This window comes from Vidua macroura, chromosome 1, assembly GCF_024509145.1.
Source record: "Vidua macroura isolate BioBank_ID:100142 chromosome 1, ASM2450914v1, whole genome shotgun sequence".
Classification (NCBI taxonomy): Eukaryota; Metazoa; Chordata; class Aves; order Passeriformes; family Viduidae; genus Vidua; species Vidua macroura.
This window is the reverse complement of record NC_071571.1, coordinates 122,196,887-122,215,559: the sequence shown is the minus strand read 5'-3', so window position 1 is coordinate 122,215,559 and position 18,673 is coordinate 122,196,887. Positions and strand designations below refer to the sequence as shown.

Here is an 18,673-nt window from a genome sequence, read left to right as displayed (position 1 = left end):
TAAAACTGATTTCAGTTTAGGTACTTTGTTCCTCTCCAGTATCATCTAGACAATTTTTTACACTGTAATTGTGTAAATATTCTCCCTCTACACTGCAGTTTTCATGTTTAGCCACCTTCATGAAGACATACGTAGTCAGCACTGTTAAGGAATTGGTCTCTTCAGAACTTCGTCAGTAATACATAGTGTAACTTTTCTGGCAGATGGACCTTGACCAGACTTTGTGACTAAGGCCTTGGTTAAGAGTAAAAAAATTACTACTAGTTAAAAATGCTCATCTACAATGATAAGCATAGGAACCTGCAACATCTGAGCACTGGCAAGACTGCTATACAGGTTGAGAAAATTTCCTGTTAAGACAGGCAGCATCTGCATGCAACATAATGACTTCCTGGAAGAAGCCATAGTCTCTTAGCAAGAATGAGGAAGGTGATCTGCTTGAGGTTCTGTCCACAAAAAGAGTCTGTTGTGAAACAAACATTTGAACTGCATTTTACCATTTTATTGTAATAAAAGCAGGCCTCCAAAACAGAAAGCAGAGATGATTTTAATACTTTCTGAACATTTCAGACTTCATAACTATATAGTTTCCTTTTTAATTGGGAAAATTATCTCAGAGAGCTTTGTTTTAATATGACCAATTCAGACGGGTGCTTTTTCTTATAAGGCTCTTGGAAAATAAAAACCTTAGCCAAGAAAAAAAGGTACAGAAAACATCTGAATTGAAAGGATTTCACTTTTAAAAGAACACTGAACTATTATGTGAGTTCAAGTCATTTGATTCACACCAGTATGACAGTGGAAAGCATGAGTTTTCTGAGATTGTGGAAATCTCTTCCAAATTATTTGAATCCAGATATACAGGCTAGTGCCATCATCCATCTGCTCCAGTCTCCCATGAGCAGGAGAGTTGCAGTGGCCAGCAGAGACCTTGGTAGTGACCCCCATCAAAGAGTATCTTTGCTGTCACTGACAGTGTAGACTCGTTATTGAGCCCCACTTTGACCATGTGTTTTTTAGCTTTCCCTTTCCTGCTGCCCTGGAAGAAGTCACTTGTCAAGACAAGGTAGGTGGCACAAGCTAACCAAGAGATGCTAAGTTCTAGTATAATAGTGTTCCTTTCCATGTAAAAAATTAACCAGTCCCTTTGTTACTTACAAGTACAACATCATATGAATTTACACATTTTTAACTGCAGAAAAAAACCCAACAAACCATCATCTCATAAAATTAACAATACTAACACATACATACTTTTCGGTATAACTTACAGAGATGACAAGTCTGACCTAAATTTCAAAGTAAAGCAAAACAAATTAGAATGGGTTTTATGGCAGGAAGTAAAAATATGAAAAGGTCAATCTAAAAAGAGAGACAGCCCTTTAAAAATACAGAACACTTGACTTTTTATTAGCCTCCATCAGACTAAAGATGATTGCCAGTAATACCCCTATTTACATAATAGACATTTTTAAATCACTGCAAACACTTTCACATTTCAGAATCTAGGTGATCTGTTATTGCATATAGCAAAAAAGGCCAGACTTTACATTTAAGTCATCATTACCAGAGCAAGTGAGCTTACACAAATGTTTTATACCTATTACTATTCTGTTTCATGTTTCAGGACAGCAACACTGCTGGACACTCTGAGACTAAAATAAGATGTTATTCTGAAAAACTAGAGTAGGTCTTCATGTAGGGAAAGGTCAAGAAGAGTTGGTTACTGTAGTCCTAACCAGCTTTGGTTGATCTTGTTCAGTGTCCTCCACCGGTCTTTCAACATGACACTTGTTCGGTTGTTGAAGTTACCATGGGCTAAAATTTTAGCCCAGTTACCCACTCCAAACTCCCTTACTCCCAGTTTCAGCTCCATGTCTTCTTTGTGAGTCCATCGCTAGGGCAAGAAAAATACCACATATATGAACACAGAAAGGTATTAATCTAAGAGCTTATAGCAAATATAAAAGCAAGTTTTCAAACAGTTCTCTAGTCTCTAGTTATTAGAGTACAGATGTCAGAGGGATTTTTTTGAGCACCTTATCTTGAAACTAGAGATAAATGATATATTTGTAACTGAACCTGTAGAGCTTTATGGGGGCTCCCAAAGGGGACCTGTGTTAATAAAACCTTGGGTTAATTGGAGTAACTGGATTGGAAGTGAAAAATGTTTATAGAACATTACAAGAACCATAAGAATTGTAAATGGCTGAATCTGAAGGCCTAAAATTTATGGCTTGGTGGAAGAAAGGTTGGTTTCCCAGAGTATGTATAAAACCTCCTTGTGTAAATAACAGATCACTTCCGACTATCAAATGGATAAATAGTGTTGGCTATAAAGCAGAAGGGAACATTAGAGAATCATGTTATGGCTCACCTTTACAACTGAAACCTTCAAAATTATAAAGAACTGGGCAGAAAGGGAAATGCAGGTGCAAAGGAATAGCCTCAACTTAAACCCGACTAGTAGATCAGATAAGTGCAAGGAAATGTGAATTACATCACTTAATTCCAAAAATAATGTACCCAATGGAAATGTACATCTTATGGCTGCTGTCATTACATAAATGCATACCCTCCTGCTTGTGCACAAGGGAGGATGAGCAGCAGGAACACCCAGCCAACATGACTGTCAGTGGCACAAGAACCCACATCCATGGAAATAGGAAGAAAAAATAAATTTATTCCTTAATGACCTGGAATCCTTCTGGGATCTTTAAAAGATTCTGCTCTTGTAAGCATCATCAGTACAATCTCTGGCCAGGTGACAATTTTGAGTGCTATTCTGCATGGTTCCAACCTTCTGTTAAATTTAAACTTTCAAAAGTTGCAGCAGGGTTAAACATGAAAGACAAGGGGGAGTCTCTGAGGGGGAAGGAGCTTAGATAACATTCAGCCTCAAAACTGTATCAGATCAAAACTGTATCCTGGTTATTCTCCAAAAAGGGAAAATGTGGCATCTAAACAAAGTGCAAGCTGAGGTGTATAAAGACTAAACTTCACATCTCAAAGCTGGATTTATTCCAGCTTAATGCAAGTATCAGGGCCTCTTCAGTAAATTCTGATCACTGACAAACCTCACTAAGCAGTGGAAGAACTACAAGTAATAGTACTTCAACTGTATTTCTAAGCAGTTAGGAACCTAAAACTTCTCTAAAGTAGCTTACCTTTTATCAAAAATACTTCCTTTTTCTAATTCTTCCTGTTCCACAGATCTTTTGCAACATTAGCAGTGAACAGCCTTTTTCTCTACTATTATTAAAAGGCCAGAGATTCCATTGGAATCATGCAGTTCATCTCATTTCAGAGCATGCCAGAAAACTCTACTAAATAAAATCTTTATTCAAGTAACAGTTATGCTTGACCTACAGCACCAGATAATTCAAATACTTTCATCAAAGAGACAATCACAACCCTTGTTATTTGCAATGATTAATTACATTTGCTGTTAAAGAGTTGTTTTTAGCTTGTTTTGATTTTTAATTGCTTACATTGAGCTTTTTTTAAAGATAAATTGCTTCCACTTATTGTATAAATGAGGGTCTGCTTGACAGGTAAATCATGGACTGACTCATTTCTTTTCACTGAGGAACAGAACAGAGCAATAACTTGCCCCCTGCCCCACTCACTGAAAAGCTCTCTATGCCCTCTGGGACAGAATTTATGTAGATTCCAGCTTTGTAGTGCTACAAGACTGGTCGAAAGCCTGGACATAATACAGCACTACGCTTGAGCTCACATCAGCACAGTTCCTGGTCCACAGCAACATGACATCTGGCCAGCTCTGAGCACCAGCAGAGCAAGCTTGAGTTTGCCAGGCAGAATGTGAAGACATTCCCTCACAAACCCGAAGATCTTGTTACTCCTTGAGTCAGTTCTGCTCTAGTAATCTGTTTTCCTTTATGCATTATGGGACTCTGCTCTGAGTTTTCTCATTCAGCTTTAAATATACGGATTTTTTTTTCCATACAACTCTGACAAAATTCTGAACACTCAGATTTTCAGACACATTGTTTAAGTTAAATCAAGTATCATCCATATTTTGGACAACTCAAAGGACTTGCCATTTAATTATTGGATATAAAATTGAGTACAAACAGTTCCCTAAATTCTGTGACACTTGCATCCCCTAATTTAGGAATGAGAAAATAAAGTATGTGTCCTTTCAATAGCACTGCAGATTGTTCTATGCAGCTAACTGAAAACACTGAAAGGCTGAAAATGGGCACTGAACCATTGCAATGAAATGCCATTTACAAAACAAGAGCAAACAATGCCAACATTGAATGAGGGACTACATGGAAAAGGAAGTTCTAGAAGTCAACAGCTCTGACATTCATTGCATTCTTTCATGCATGTGGACAATTTTATAACCCAGATGATTAAGCAGAGGAGCAGATTGTAAAAGGCCAGCTATGATTGCTTTCTATAAAACATTTATGAGGTTTTAGTGGTATGGAGTAAGGCATAAATATAACAGAGGGAGCAGATGCCTACAAATTTTCTAAGTGTAGAAAGAAAAACAGTTCTGAATCTTAAGTTTCATTTAAGTTCTTTTAAAATTTTCAATGCCCCTGTCAGATGCAGTTCTCTACAAATTTAGTCTTTATATTTCAATTAAGGTTGAACTATAACAACATAATTAAGCAAACAACTCCTATTTCTTTCCTAACAAGATGTGTAAGCCCTAGACCTAGACACAGTGCTTGTAGGTGACCCCGTAACAGACTAGCTCAGCATAAAAATATGTGACTACAAAGCTTTCATTAGCTCTGTGTCATTGTGGTCCAAATAGTTTAATTCTTGATGTTGAAAACAAGCTTGATGGAAGTGTTCATGCTTACCAGCAATTGGCTAACAAGGTACCTATCCAAGTATATGCTGGAATAAAGTAAATTTGACTTTAAAGGCAAAAAGCAAATCCAGTAAGTGCTGCCATTTTTTTTTTTTTCCTTAGGGCACTGGTTTTATCTGCAGCTTTTAAGGAGATTGTCAGTGATCTAACTATTCCCAAGATTTGTGAGAAAATGAAAAACTCTTTATAGGGGCTTAAACATCAAGAATGAGGTCTCATTAGGACTTCAGCCCATTTGAGGACAGCATCTAACTGAAGATTTAATCAGTACATCAATGTCAGTAAAAATGCTTAAAGAAGTAGGAGTAAGTACAACTCTCCTCTAGATAAAAAAAAAAAAAAAAAAAAAGCAAAAAAAGCACATTTGGTCTTCCCTGTTATATGAAAAATGAAATATCAAAGTGAACACCAGAAAAAATGAAACAGCTCACATCAAAAGGGATATATGATCATAACTTGTACTATTATCTAAACTGAAAGACTCCACATTGCTTCCTAAGAGATATCATGAAGAGGAATCCAACAATGGCAATATACGTATTTAATGTTAATTTCTTCAGTTATCATGATAAAATGCTGAACACTTATGAAGGATAATTGGCTATAATCAAAAATTAGCTTGAAAGATCCCAACATCAAATCAACTTCAAATTGCGTTCTATTAAGGCACACACTTCTGCATGTTCCACCAATGGGAATTCTAGCATTAGTGAACACAGTAGGGTTATTTTAATGTAACCTTACAATGAAGTAGGCTTACTCATGAAGAGTGCACAAAGGACCATTTGAAATGTAGCAGTATAAGAGGACCCTACCATTTGGTTTATAAAAACTAGAGTAGTCTCCCAAGTAAATGTTTTTACGTCACAAAACAAAAGTATTGAATTATAAAATTGCTAAATCTTTAACCTTCCAAGCTGGAAAACAAGTTGCCTTTGATACTTGCCCAAAATTCTCACAGGCAAATGACATCCTGAATTCTTTAATCCAAACTGTGGAAAGAATATTTTATTTCACACTAAGCTTTGTAAATGGTGTATTTCAACAAATAAAAGCCTTGGAAGCAGTAGCAACAACAATATTTGAGACAGTAAAAATATGTTCCATTTCCTGTCTTTAAAAAGAAAGGGACTGTAACAATTTCAGGAACTGTAGCACTTGAGTAATTTACATAATCTTAAGTCTGAGCACTAGATTTAAAAAATAGATTAAAGTCGAGAAAAAAAATTCTGTGCATGCAGATTCATTTTATCTCCATTTAGAAGAGAGAATAGGTACAAACCTGTCTTCTTCGGCTACATGCCAAAGAAACTCCATTTTGTTCCACATTTTGCATGTTGTTAAGACCTAGAAACAGTTAAATCCAAACCAACAAGGAGTCAACATCAAGGCAGCAGTTTTGCATTTTACCATTTACACCTGACAAGAATGTACACTATTTTGACATGCTTTGATGGATTGGGAAAATTTCAGTGTCTCTTTACATATAAGTATACTTTTATAAATGAATACACATGAATCTTGCCAAAATACAAGGGCTTCAAAAAATAGGCTATTCAAAAAACCCACTGTAATTTTTATACAGCAGAGCTCACAGGAGAATTATATTTTAAACACTTGGGTAAAAATTGGTACATAATAATAAAACATTTCATTTTGGTGAAAACATTTTTACAATATGACCTACTCTCATTTTACATAGAATGGGAAGTAACAACCAATCAGAGCTATGATTCTTTGTATACAAATTCCATAATTTCCAAGTACATGTATCAGGTGTTAACTGTGGCAAGCATTCAAGGCATCTTAAGTGTTTGTCTTTCCATGTACAACTTGGCCACGTGCAGGAACTATAACATCATCTCGCTGTGGTAAGAGGGGGTTAATGGTCTTAAGAACTTACTTATAACTATATTATCTGTGTCAGGGTTTTAAGAAGTAATACCAGGAAATCACACAAACATCCTGACTTTGTACATTTGACAGTACAATTTGTTTTTCCAATCAGCTAACTTCTTTAGTTCCTTCCCAATCAAGGTATCTAACACAGAATTCAGAAAGAAATGAATTTCAGTACTCTGTCCGCTTTCTTTTGCACAGAATACCCTAAGTCCTGTAAACCAACCAAGCAAACCAGAAAATAGTGAAAGACTTTGCAAGTTTAATTGCTAGAGAACCTTAAGCCATTTCACAGCTTTTAAAAATGGCAACCACCAAGTTTGCATTTTTGCAGAAACCATACAAAACTTGGAGTGTTTTTATCCACCACAACCATTTCTGCATTAATCCAATCACATTGGATAGCAGTTAGAAATAAGTGTTTGACATGACTGTTTTGAAAGTGTAAAAATAAACTAATACTCACTCTGAAGAATTCTGCTCTCTTTGGGTTTCACTCCTGAACGTTTCCTGCAAAGAACATAGAGCTGAAGTAAAAATACAAAGAACTTGATGGTCTGTGACCAGAGCAGTAACAACAAAATTTTTTACCTTGCTATGCCTGCAGATGACTGACTTGTGATACACCGTTTCTCTTTCATCAATCTTAAAAAGAAAAGACAAAAAAATTATTTCCTAGGCAGCAACTTGTCATTTATATGATTCAACAATATTTAAATGAAAGAAAATCCTAAGACTTCTCTACAGAAGGAGTGGCATACAATCACTAACTGCATCAATGAATTCACCCTCTTAACCTTGCCTCCCTATACCTGGAGGAGAAATACAGAATCTGCCGAGTTGGAAGGGATCAGTGAGTTCAACTTTTAGCCCTGCACAGACATCCCCAGGAGTCACACCATGTGCCTGAGACCACTGTGCAAATGCTTCTTGAACTCAGTCAGGTTTGGTAATGTGACCACTTCCTTGGGTAACCTGTTCCCAAGACATTTAAATTGAAGATAAGAGGCATTTTGCACTTCTATTTTTTCATTAGGAATTATTTCCATAGGTTTTTTTTGAATGAGTCTTTCATCATAACTCTCAGATGTGTCAGGAGCTGTCCTTCTAAAAAAACAAATTTAAAAAAATCTTATGACTTGTCTTCCTCTATACTGTCTGCGTCAGCGTTTTCTTAACTAAATGATGCCAAGTATTCCAAGTACAAAAATGAAGAAGTACAGATTCTATCCCAGCTAAAGCCAGCAACTTATTCTCCCTGAACAAGTGGTGATAAACCTAGAACATTAGCATCTTCCAAAATAATAATGTAATTGTTCTGAAGGCTTGCACTGTCAGAATCATGAAGCAACGTAACTATTTCCCTTCACACTAGTATCATTAAGGGGTCAGCTGTAAGAAAAACGTAAGACTGATTCCATTTCCTTATTCTTTTTCTTGGGATGACCTATAGCCTGAAATTAGAAATTAAAGTTCAATCAAGCATTACAAAAGCAAAGTCTTTTTCATGCTTATATTATTATAGACTGACAGCTGTTTAAACTGCAAATTGTGCAACCTCACAAATAATTAAACTTAATGACAAGCTTTTTCATGTAAATGCCAAAAGTAACAACCACAGAAGAACACAAATTTAAAGAAAATAGGGAACATGCTTGTAGCTAATTTTCTATTGGACAGCAGTTTGGAATTTAACTTCCCCCCTTTTACCTACTCTTTGATCTACAAGTTTCAGGTTACTGTCCAAGCACATCCCTTAGCAGTATAATACTTAATACAAACCTTTGTTTTGTTTCCAAATCGCTTTTGCCATTTTCATTGACTTCCACAGGTCTGTTTTGCAATGCTGTTGCTCCCAACCCTTTAGATGCCACATGTTTTGTGGCTTCCTGTGAGAAATGTAATTGATAGCTTAAAATTAAAGCCAGGCAGTACCTAGATAGGAGTTTGCACTAAGATTAATATGCATACTTTTTATTAGAACTAGCAGTGCTTATTTGACAGACATTTCAGCGGTATTAACATTAAAGTAAGTAGTTTTAAAACAACTTTAGCATGTTAAGTTGAAATCCATAAAGATCTTTAACAACTAATATCTTGGAGAAATTTTAGTCATAGCTGCAATTAATTTTTATATGGACACAAAGAAATGCAACAAATAGTTGCATAATGAGTGAACTTAAAAATGTGTTAAGTAAATTGCAGAACTTAACTAAGACTGCAAATATTATCAAAGTACTCCAAAGTCTAGTTTTTATAACTAAGTTAGAAACTAAAACTGGCAGGTGTCAAGTTAATCTAGCTCTGCAGCACATGGCAGGACAAAGCATACATGTAACATGTTCAAAATACATGTCTAAGCAGACCTTAGGCTTGTAATATAATCTTTTTTGCACTGGCAAAAAATATTTCTAACATCCTGCTCAAACTTTTAGCCACAAACTAAGATTATTTCTCCTCCATCGCCAAGAGAAGGAAGTAGTAATTCATCACACCTTACAGGGTACCTAAAAGGGGCCTCCTTCACTGAATAAAGATGGGACAAGCTTCTTACCAGGGCCTGTAGAGGTAGGACAGAGTTAATGGTTTTAAACTAAAAGAAGGTAGATTTGGACTACATATAAGGAAGAATTCTGTTTTGTTTATGATGAGAGTGGCAAAACATGAAACATGCTGCCCAGCAAGGTGGTTGATGTCTGATTCCTGAAAACCTTCAAGGCCAGGTTGAATGGGGCTCTAAACAACCTGATCTAATTAAACATGTCCCTGCTTATTGCAAGTGGGTTGGACTAGATGACCTTTAAAGATTCCTTTCGATCCAAACTATTCTATGATTATACTTTTACATCTGGCACTAGAAGAAAGAGAAATTAGCAGTTAAAGCTAGAATGTTCTTCTGCAGAGAAGACAGGGTACACTGCTGGGAAACCTGTGTGCTGCACAGAAGTAGGAATTCCTCACAAAGTTGTCTCCTCCATGTGCCAGAATAACTCTGCTCAAAGTAAGATTTGCAATGTGGGTACAGACACTAGGACAAATGTGCAGGCAGTGGGGATGCAGGCAGTGAGGGCCTTAGGCATGTTAGTATGGAATTCTGGGCCATCTCTGACACCTCCAAGCCTCCACTTCCTCTTAGACTCAAAGAAAGAGCCTTGAAAAATAAACTTGAAAGCTGACATTCAAGTGAAACCATTAAAAGGTATTCCTTGTATTATACTTTGAATGTATTTATTAAGTTGCCCAGTCTCTCTGGTAAGAAAATGAAAAACACAGAGGAACTTCAGGATTGTTTATTTAAAATTTGCTTCTTATTACCTTTAGACGTCTGTGCTTTTGTAATTGAATAATTCAATATTCTATTATATGAAGTAAACAAAGGAGAAATTCTTTAAAATCCCTTGAAGATGAACTGAAGGAGGAATGTTTTTCTTTCCAATTTTAAATCACTTTTGAGCAAGACTGTTTGTAAAGAACATTTGTATTTACAGGAAAACAGCAATAATAGTTTTCTATCTCCTAACTCCCCTGAAATTCCTAAAGCTTTTATCCAAATTAACAGGTCTTGATTTTTTATTTTTAGTATGGGAAGTCATGTAAGCTTAAATAAAATAATCATTAAATATAAAGCTACATTTTTAAGGAGTCCTATATCAGAATGGCATCTCTTAAACAGATCTTGTTTTAATTACACTGTTGTCCTAACTATTTTTCTAATCAAAACAGTTGTGGGAAAAACATTCATATAAGATATTTAAGAGCAGTCTCTTTCCTACTAACTTTCTCCAAGACATTTTAATTAAAATAAAAAGGTTGAAAATAAGACAATCCAAAGAAGGTAAAGTTTCCTTTTCATCTAATACAGTAACTGAATATTGCCTAAACAACTCCCTTGAAAGGATAGGTCTGTTTAATTGTATCAGGTAATTTTTTTCAAAAGTTTTAAAATACTTTCGACATACCTGTATTAAGAAGTTAGTTTCATTTTCTTTCATGAAAAGTTCAATGTAAGACTTGATTTTACTTATCAAAAGACTGTAACTGAAGCTTTGGAGAAGAGGAACATATGGATCCTTGGTTTTAATTACGGTTGCCAGCTTCACCCTTAAAGGCTAAGAAAAGCACAGCTTTATACAACACAAATCCTGCAGCAAACTTGGTATCTATGCTAAACAGGAAATACAGAAAGCTAAACATGATGATTATACAGTTTCCTGAATATCCCTATACAACTTCCTGCTGCAGTTTGAAACTGTTTTAGAGTCAACTAGACATAATACCAGGTATCTATTTACCTTATGTGCTCAGTAAATGGTAAAGTGTAACTGACCAGAGATCTACATTTTCATTTCCTTTATGAATAACACTGAAAGCAGGGTTGTCAGTGGAGGAAACACACCCAGAAAAAGCCATCCATTACTCGGTTTTCTCATTTGCTGCCTCAAAAAGACTGCCATTGAAAGGGTTGTACAATGTTTAGGAGAAGGATAACTTAGTACAGCAGCACTAAGGATACATCAATACTGATAATTAGAAATTCACATTTTGTTTACCAATCCCTCTGAATTTTACAGAAGCCAATATAGCTGGAGAATTATCTTCTGTGTATAGGCTGCATTTTTATTTATGAATTTGAGTATTATTACCACAATCTACACTTTCCAAACATCCAAATCCTCTGAATGGAAGTGTATCTGATGAGTAAGTTATACACAGGCTACTACTTTCATAGAACATGTATCCTAATATACCAGCTGAAGATATAGGAGGCATTTTTAACTTCTTTTCACCTATAGTCCTTCTGTTGCTGTTTTCCCCACTCCAGCAAATTCAAGCATGTGCACTATTATATTAGAGATATATTCACTCAAACATGCAACTCTGTGAGTGACGCAGTCAACTTCAAACCAGGAGGTGGCCTAACACATATGTTGTCTTTTCCAGTCAGAGGCATAATAGCATTCAGTCTGTACTACAGAAGCTAATAAGTTTTCCTTCCCTGGGATGCTTTTGTACATAGAACACTAATCAGAGGTGACAGAGTCTACTACAATAGAAATCAGCAAATTGGCTGTTAGTAGTCAGCACTATCAAATTCCCAGAATTTGTAGTGCTATCTCACTCTCATATGAAGTAAAGAGGAGATGAAGAACAACTGCTGCTAAAAGCATTTTATTCCCACAAAATTTGTCCAGTATTTCTATCAATCTCCTGGCCACAAATTTCCTTTTGCATTTTAAAGTGACAGAGGTATGAAAGTGACTGCACAGACAATAATGAGATTGAAGTTATGCAGGTAAGATTTGCTAGCTTTGCAAACCAACTCCCCTCCTTCTCCTCTGAAAGTCAAGAGCTTTTAATGCAATTTAAACAAGATACTACCTTGTCTGATTCAGAGTCTGTGAACAGCCTTTCAAGAACTTCAGCAGCTTCCTTGAAATATCTGTTTTCCATATGGACTGCTACAATCTACAAGAAATATAATTAAACAATATGATAAAATACTTTCCACCCGAGATTCAGAAAAAGCAAGAGAATTCACAATTCTACAGCTTTCTAAGACTCCAAAAATTCAGATGATTATATATTTAAGGGTTACTGACACTTAGCTACTTCTAACAGTTTGTTCTGAAATTAGTTTTGAAATGTATTTCAATTGGTATCTTTTTCAGATTGGCAGCTTTTGAAACAAATTTGAACTGGTACAAACAGGAACCATATGGGATAGAAAAAGTTCCCCTATACAGATCTATTTACTCTGTACTAAAACTGAAAATTCAGTTCAGTCTGCTAATAGGCCAAGATTTTTGTAAAAAAATTTAGTAGGATAGAATAGAATTTTTAAAGTTGGAAAAGACCTTTAAGGTCATCAAGTCCAATCATCAACCTAGCACGCACCACCACGTTCACCATTAATCCATATTCTCAAGCGCCACATATTTTTTTCAAGCACTTCTAAGGATAGTGTCTCCACTACTTCCCTGGGCAGTCTGTTCCAATGTTGTGCAACCCTTTGTGTGAAAAAGTTTTTCCTTGTACCCAATCTAAACCTCTCCTGGCACAACTTGAGGCCATTTCCTCTCATGCTGTCACTAGTCACCTGGGAGAGGAGACCAACCCCCACCTGGCTACAACCTCCTTTCAGGCAGTTGTAGAGAGTGACAAGGACCCCCTGAGCTTCTTTTTCTCCAGGCTAAACACTCCCAGCTCCCTCAGCTTCTCCTAGTAACATTTGTGCTCCAGACCCTTCACCAGTTCCATTGCCCTTCTCTGGACACTCTCCAGCACCTCAAAGTCTTTCTTGTCCTGAGAGGCCCAGAACTGAACACAGTATTCGAGGTGTGGCCTCACCAGTGCTGAGCATAGGGGACAATCACTGCCCTGGTCCTGATGGCCACAGTGTTCTGGATACAAGCCAGGATGCCATTTGCCTTCTTGGCCACCTGGGCACATGCTGGCTCTTGTTTAGCTGCTGTTGACTAGCACCCCTAGGTCCTTTCCTGCCAGGCAGATTCCAGCTAGTCATTCCCAATGAGTAGGTAGCATCCTGAAGCATTATAAATAAGTCACACAGACCTGAATTTGAATCAAGCGACGAATTTCTTCATGAAGTTTTTCCAGTTTAATTTCTTCCCTTTCAAGTAAAGTCCAGAAAGACAGAGCGGATTCCAAAGGTGAAATTTTTTGATCATTTTCAAACTGTAATCCTTAGAGGGGGAAAAAACCAAAGTACTTATAAAAATTAAAGGATAAAGTTAAATAGATTACATTACTTATATGCAGTAAAGTTATATGTATTATACAATTTCAATTCCTTTTTCCTCAATTTTTTTGTGTTTAAGAAACCTGAAGCAACTGTCTTCTTTCCAGAGACTGGTTCTTCCTACCCTTGCTAGTAACATTACTGCTGCATTTTCAGGGGGTATTATGTCAGCTAATTATTGCTCACTTAAAATGCCACTTGCAATTGGGTATTTGGTCTGGCATTAATAATACATTAAACTTATCATGAGATTTCACAACATTTGATATTGATACTATTAATTTTGTAATATGATCTCCATGCTAAGTAGTTTGTTTTTTTCTTTCTGTGTCTATCACTATTTCCATGTCTTAACTTTCTGTTGTATTTGAAGTGCTTAAACTGAGAGGGAAACTCAAACAGGTCTACACAGGAACATCACTGAAAAAGCAGAAGCAACCTCCCATGCCAGTGTACTGCTGTGTCAACACCAAGGTTTGTGCAAACTCCCAGCAAAGGATCAGTGACCAGTTCTGGCAGAAATCTAGTCTAGAAAAATATTCATCCCCTTAACACTCTCAAGTAGTTTCCCAGTCTGGTCACTGCACACCTACACAAGTGAGTGTGTCAATGTAACAGATGCAGGAGGAGCTGGCAGGTGCACAAGCGCTTTTTTCCCATGGCACTGCCAGCTTAGTTCAAGATGTTCACTGAAGTACAGCCTCACTTATGCCTTCATTTTATGGTATCAGCAGAATCTCTCTTAATAACTTACTCCTTTCATTAGGTATTTTTCAGGCAGAAGGTAAAAATCTTCCACAATACTGAAGAGAGAAGAATTATTTTATATCCACTACAATGTCAAACAGTGAAATTTCAAACAGAATTATGTGCATATATAAACACATAACTAAAACAAAAACATGTGTTCCTCTAATTATTGTCTAAATCAAGTAACATGACACTTCATATTGTTTATTTTAATAGTGTAAAACCAAAGTGTTTAGCTCTTAGAAAGCTGAAACAGATACTCTGTATTATCAGTGCAGATCAAATATTTTAATAACTAGAAAAATAGGAAAGCTACCATATATTAGCTTTCCACGTACGTTGTGCAGCTACACCTGATGTAATACCTACTACACACGTGCAATCTTCCTCACCACACAGATCATTCTCTACTGATAAGATAAAAACACACAATGAAGTAATATTCTCAAGTGTTATATACAATAATATAATTTAGAGCATTAGGACCAAAATTTCATAATTTTTATACTATTTTAAATATTAGAATTTGACTCCCAAGCTAAACTAAATCAGGATGACATAATACCTGATAAGCAACATAGGAAATTTAATTGTATAAAAACAAGACTGTGTGGCATTGCTAGGCTAGAATACACTTTTTTCTTCCATGCTCATGCTTTCAAGACTGCTTCTGAAGTCTTTACATTCCAAAGAGTTTTATCAAACAGTGGAAAAAAAAAAGAAGTTAAAGTCTTCCAGAAACTCAAACACAATCATCTTGGCTAAGCCAACAAGTTGCAAATGCAGCCAAACAGAAGATATGGTAGTGAAGAAGAGCCCCAAGGACTTGCAGCCAGCTGAGAATCTTACAGTCTTCTATAGGAAACATGGACAGTCACCCTTTTCATCCATCTTCTCATTCCTGCTGTCTGTCCTACTTTAACCTCTAGAGTTAAATGTGCAAAAAAGAACACAGATCTTGAGTTTTAAATTTGCAAGTATTGCTCACTAAGAGCTAGTCAGTCCTTTCCAGTATATTTCTTTTGTTGATACTACTCTGACAACAAAGTATCAATTTAAGAAGTATATGGTCATTCAAACTCCATGCAGCTAAGTCAGTCAGCACAGAGTAACACCAGTCCTGCAGACAGCTCAGTCACATGTGTAATGAAGGCAGTCCAAAATCTGAAATGTATTCAACTTATTTATATAAGCTATATCTATAAAAACATATATAGATCTGCAGAGTAAAGGCTATGTGAAAGCATATCTAATACACTCCTCTAGAAGTTCATACAACTATCTTTAAACAAGTGAAAAAAAGAACCTGAGTATTTACCAAGATTCTTTCCTTGTGCAATTCTTATCAAAAGCTGGCAGAGATATACTGTTTTTTTCTGATGTGGAGGTATTTGGGAGACACCATTAATAAGAGCTGAAAAAGAAGAGAAAAGTTAAGTCAGTCTTGCTCCAGCACTGCCACAGTGTGGCTAGATATATACTAGACACTGTGTTATCAGATTTCACTAAATTTCTAACTCCTCAAGAAACCAGTGAAGCACACTTAATTAGTATTCTTCCTTGCTAAAACAGCTGAAATAATATTCAAGAGCTTGACCAAAAGAAGATATCTTCTTCTGAAGAAACAGCAGAATTAACCACAGGATTATATTAATCAAATTCAAAGACCATAGTATCAATTTTAGGGTTTTCTTTTTGGTAAGTAGGGTACTACAAAAGACATCTGTCTGCTCCAAAGAACACGTCCAGGGAAGTGTGGGCATTCACTTCCAGGGAATGTCCACAAACCATGAGCCACAGACAGACTGGTAACACTTATATGTTGCTATAGCAACTCACAGAACTAAAGCAGTAAAAGCAACATGGAAAGCTTACTCAGAAATGTAAACTTACAAGGGAAATCCTCCTTGTGAGGCTGGAAGGTCACAAGGATTATCACATATTTTAAAATGGGAGCTATCATGAATTTATTCCTATCATGCAGGTTACTGTGAATTTCTTATGCTAATGTGCTGATATAGTAATTAATCTTCACAGCATAATACAGAACCATTCAAAATAAAAAGTGAATCACAGAATTGTTTGGGTTCAAAGGAGCTGCTGGGTATCATCTGGAACCACTGCCTTCCTACCTTTCTGCACTTGCTTCAACCTGAATTGACTTTCTTGTTGACAGCCATTCATTATTTCTGTAGGGTCTCCCTTTGACACATGCAAGAGTCACCTCACCCTGCGCGACGTCCCTCCACCGCCAGAACTCCGCCCCGCTCTGCTCCGCGAAGTGCCGGCACAGGCAGGAGCAGGCGAACTCCAGCATCCACTCCGCGGCCAGGGCCTCCACGGCCTCCGGCGGGGCCAAACTCACGGAGCTGCTGACGGAGCTGCAGCTGGAGCTGCCGCCGCCGTCCGCCACTCCCGACGCGTCTCGGGCCGCGGTCGCCATCTTCAAACCGCGCGCCAACGGCTGCCGGCCCCGATCTTCGCCGCGTCGCAGCCAATCAGCGCAATCGCCCCGCCCCGCTCTCCGCCCAATCAGCAAAGCAGTTCCGCCCGGCCCCGCCCTGCTCACCGAGCCGTAACCAATCAGCGCGGCCGCTCCTCACGACCCGGTCTGTCGTCACCGCGCGCTTGTTTCGGTGCGCAAGTGGCCTTTGGTGGCGGAGGGGGGAGCTGAGGGAGCGCTGTGCCGCGTGGGGCGGCCGCTCTGGGAGCTGCCGTGTCCCACGCTTCCTGCGAGAGCAAAAGGCGAAGCGTGGGTGTTTTCTTGCATGTGGGATCCGAAGGGCTTCGCTAAGCTCATCTTCATGTGGGCTCTGAAGAGAGGAGGCTGTGGAAGGGAGGGCGGACATACCAGAGCCCGGAGAAACTAAAAAGTGGGAGCTTCGACTGGGCAACGAAGCCCTGGATGGAATGTGAGGAGGGACGGTATTAGCTGGGGTGTGTCTGTCTGAGAAGGCAGCTGTTTGTGCATGTTAAAATGTAAAACCCAGGGAGGAAGAAGGTAGTCTGCGAGGGGCTGAATTTAAGGCAAGTGCTGAAGGGCAGAACAGTTTCCCTCTCCGAGATGTGATGGAGGGTCAAGCGATGTTCTGGTAGATCTGGTGAAAGGCTTTAATTTGAGCTTTATTTCGCTCTAGGGAGGAGCAGGGTGGTATCAGAGCAGGCGGTATCAGCTGATGAGCCTTTACCTCCTTTGACTCCTGTGCTCACGCTACATTGCACCCACAGCAATCTTGCTGTGGCATAAATACATTGAGGTCAAAGAGACAAGAAGACACATAATTTAACTTAAAAGAATCTTCTGTTTAGACAGTTGTATTTATTAATACAAGTGAAAGACTTAGGTTTGCACTTTGGAAGAGATTGTGACAATTTCTTAATGCTGATAATCTCAGGAATGAAAATTCTTAGCATTTGACATGAACCAGGTGGACATAAAATGAGATTATTATGCATTAATGTTTAATTGAGCAGGCATTTTATAAGTTTTGTATTAGAAACTGACAGAAAGGTGGATCAGAGCTTGAAATTACCATGATAAACAACAGCAGGACCAGGCTGCTGAGTGTAAGCTCTACTTAATACTAGCAAAATTATCTTTGTTTTTATCTGTGTGTTCAGCACAAATCCAAAACACAGCTCCTCACTGAGCTGCTGTGAAGAAAATTAACTCTGGCCCAACCAAAACCAGAGCAACACCCAGCCCTGAGTGTCCTTGAGGAGCCCATAATATGTGGACAAATGGATTTCAGGTACTGCCTAGCGCTTCCCCTTGACAGTAGAGGGAGCCTGAAGTATTTTAGAAAAGATGCCTATCTTGTAGGTATTTTGAGAGCAGATGACTCTTGGGCTGGGTGAGCTTGCAGCAGCATGAGAAATGGTACTCTAGTGTGGCAAAACCCATGTTTTTATTCGTGTGAATGAGGTGGAAAATCACAGTAGGTCAGTGTAATTCGTAAACCAGTTTTTCCTTTCCCTTGCAGGTGTTTCTGCCAGTTCTGTCTGTGATGGTGGCAATATTTATCTTCCCAGTTTTAGCTCCTGTAGCCTTGTCTCCAAACCTGCAACATGTTTAGGCTTTCTTCTTTATGCTGAGAAGTCTTATTGTTCATCTGCCTTTTATACATTTTAAATTGCATTTTGCATTTCTTGATAAAATTACTAACTACTTAGAGCTCCTGCTAGAAATCTCTCCTGCTGATGGATCTGCAGAGGGCAGATGTGAATAGTGTTTAATCCCAGTGTAACCAAGAGCCAACAGAGGATTTTGTTTAACTGGGAGCATAAAAGGTACAAGTTACATGTGATATCCATGTGTGCATGTATGTGTGAGTATGTATATATAGATATAAGTGAATGTACATGTGTTGCATACCTATATACATGTATAAATATATATTTATAAAAGT

The 18,673-nt window shown here is 37.7% G+C and overlaps 1 protein-coding gene across 1 annotated transcript; it reads right to left on the bottom strand.

Annotated features, from left to right (window-relative positions):
* Positions 1 to 39: 39 nt before the first annotated feature.
* Positions 40 to 16,483, bottom strand: TERF1 (telomeric repeat binding factor 1). Its single transcript, XM_053989065.1, has 10 exons — positions 16,397 to 16,483; positions 15,583 to 15,678; positions 13,328 to 13,458; positions 12,134 to 12,220; positions 10,714 to 10,863; positions 8,537 to 8,643; positions 7,346 to 7,399; positions 7,221 to 7,264; positions 6,138 to 6,202; positions 40 to 1,897 (listed from the first exon to the last, which is right to left on the bottom strand). The coding sequence occupies exons 1-10, from the start codon at positions 16,446 to 16,448 to the stop codon at positions 1,724 to 1,726; spliced, it is 960 nt and encodes a 319-aa protein (XP_053845040.1). The 5' UTR covers positions 16,449 to 16,483; the 3' UTR covers positions 40 to 1,723.
* Positions 16,484 to 18,673: the final 2,190 nt, after the last annotated feature.